The sequence below is a fragment of the Aptenodytes forsteri genome, unplaced genomic scaffold (assembly GCF_000699145.1).
Source record: "Aptenodytes forsteri isolate BGI_AS27 unplaced genomic scaffold, ASM69914v1 Scaffold257, whole genome shotgun sequence".
NCBI lineage: Eukaryota > Metazoa > Chordata > Aves > Sphenisciformes > Spheniscidae > Aptenodytes > Aptenodytes forsteri.
In genome coordinates this window covers 791638-792859 of record NW_008795194.1, presented here as the reverse complement: position 1 = coordinate 792859, position 1222 = coordinate 791638, and the positions used below count along the sequence as shown (strand labels likewise).

At 53.6% G+C, this 1222-nt stretch overlaps 1 protein-coding gene across 1 annotated transcript in view; it reads right to left on the bottom strand.

Moving 5' to 3' along the window:
- GAD1 (glutamate decarboxylase 1) overlaps positions 1–1106 on the bottom strand; it is a 31359-nt gene extending 30253 nt beyond the window's left edge. Inside the window, exons 1-2 of the mRNA XM_019471870.1 lie at positions 1037–1106; positions 915–982 (exon numbers count right to left, since the gene is read on the bottom strand). Of these exons, the coding sequence (XP_019327415.1) occupies positions 915–982; positions 1037–1106 (138 nt within the window). The remainder of the gene's footprint in view (positions 1–914; positions 983–1036) is intronic.
- Between the last annotated feature and the right edge of the window lie 116 nt (positions 1107–1222).

Below are 1222 nucleotides of genomic sequence, written 5' to 3'. Positions count from 1 at the left end.
CACCCCGGCGGGGAGGGCAGCGGCCGGGCCCTCGGGGAGGGAGAAGCGGGGGAAGCGCCTCAGCGGTGCCGGGCGGGCCGAGGAGCCGCTCGGCGTCCGGGCGGGCAGGGCGGGGTGCTGCTGTCAGAGGTTATCTCATTTTCAGCCGCGTTGCCAGTTAATTCGATTTCTGCGTGCGATACCTCAGCCGAAGGCAGCAGAGCCTGTCACCCCCGCCTGGAACAAGGCCCGGTGCTGCCGTTCGCCCCCTCCCCCGTTCCTTCCAGTTGCAGAATAATGACAATAATGACTCCGATGCTCGTGCCTCGTAGCCCTTTCAGGGTAAAAGCTATTCCTCGCTTTGCTGTGCCTGACAACCTTTCGTTTCTTGCTGTTGCCCGCTCTTTGTCTCTGATGCTTTATAGCATCGAGCCTCTTTTTTATTTGTTTTCGGTAGGCGACGGTCTGAATTGCCTGGCAGGGCTATAAACTGATTCTCTATCCACCTGCAGCAGCCTCTGCTTCCCTCTCACACCTCAATAACTCAAGGCGAATTCAGAGCAATTAGGAATACAAGGCTTTGAAAAGCTACAATTAGCATCCAAATTTCGCTTGATTACAGGCTTCAGCGTAGGCTGAAAGGAAGCTGCAGCATTAGCATTTATAAAATGTAGCGGGAGGACACACCCGCTATAAGCCACTGGTGTAACTTCGCCCTTCAACTGATTCATTTTCTCCACACCCCTTAAAACATCCCGATTTTTTGGCCATCTGGGGGTTCAGTTTATTGTCTAAATCCCTCAAATGTGGCTGTAAGATAAAGGCAGCGCTGGTCGCTGAAGTGGGCTTTTTCTCCCACCGTTTTATTCGCCACGGACCAACCTCTCCCGCTCCCAACAAGAAGATGGTTTCTTTGTGTAGAGCACTTTCCGCACCTTGCTTAACGGCGCGGAACGGGGCTTCACGGATTTATCGTTTCGTTTCGAAATGGGTCTTTCCAAGCCTAGGTGGGGAAAGCCTCCAAAATACCTTAAACGAGGAAAATATCGAAACCTACTTGTGGGTCGTAAATTAGTTGGGGTGGGGTCCGGAGCGTCGTTGGAGGACGAGGGAGCGGAGGAAGCCATCCTTTCAGAAAAGCCCCAGTCCCCGGAGCCCGGGTTTCCTCCGGTATTCCTCTGAGGGGTGGGCAGCAAGGAATTTGCTGGAAGGAAGAAAAGGCGGTTTTAGTGATCTGGTCTCC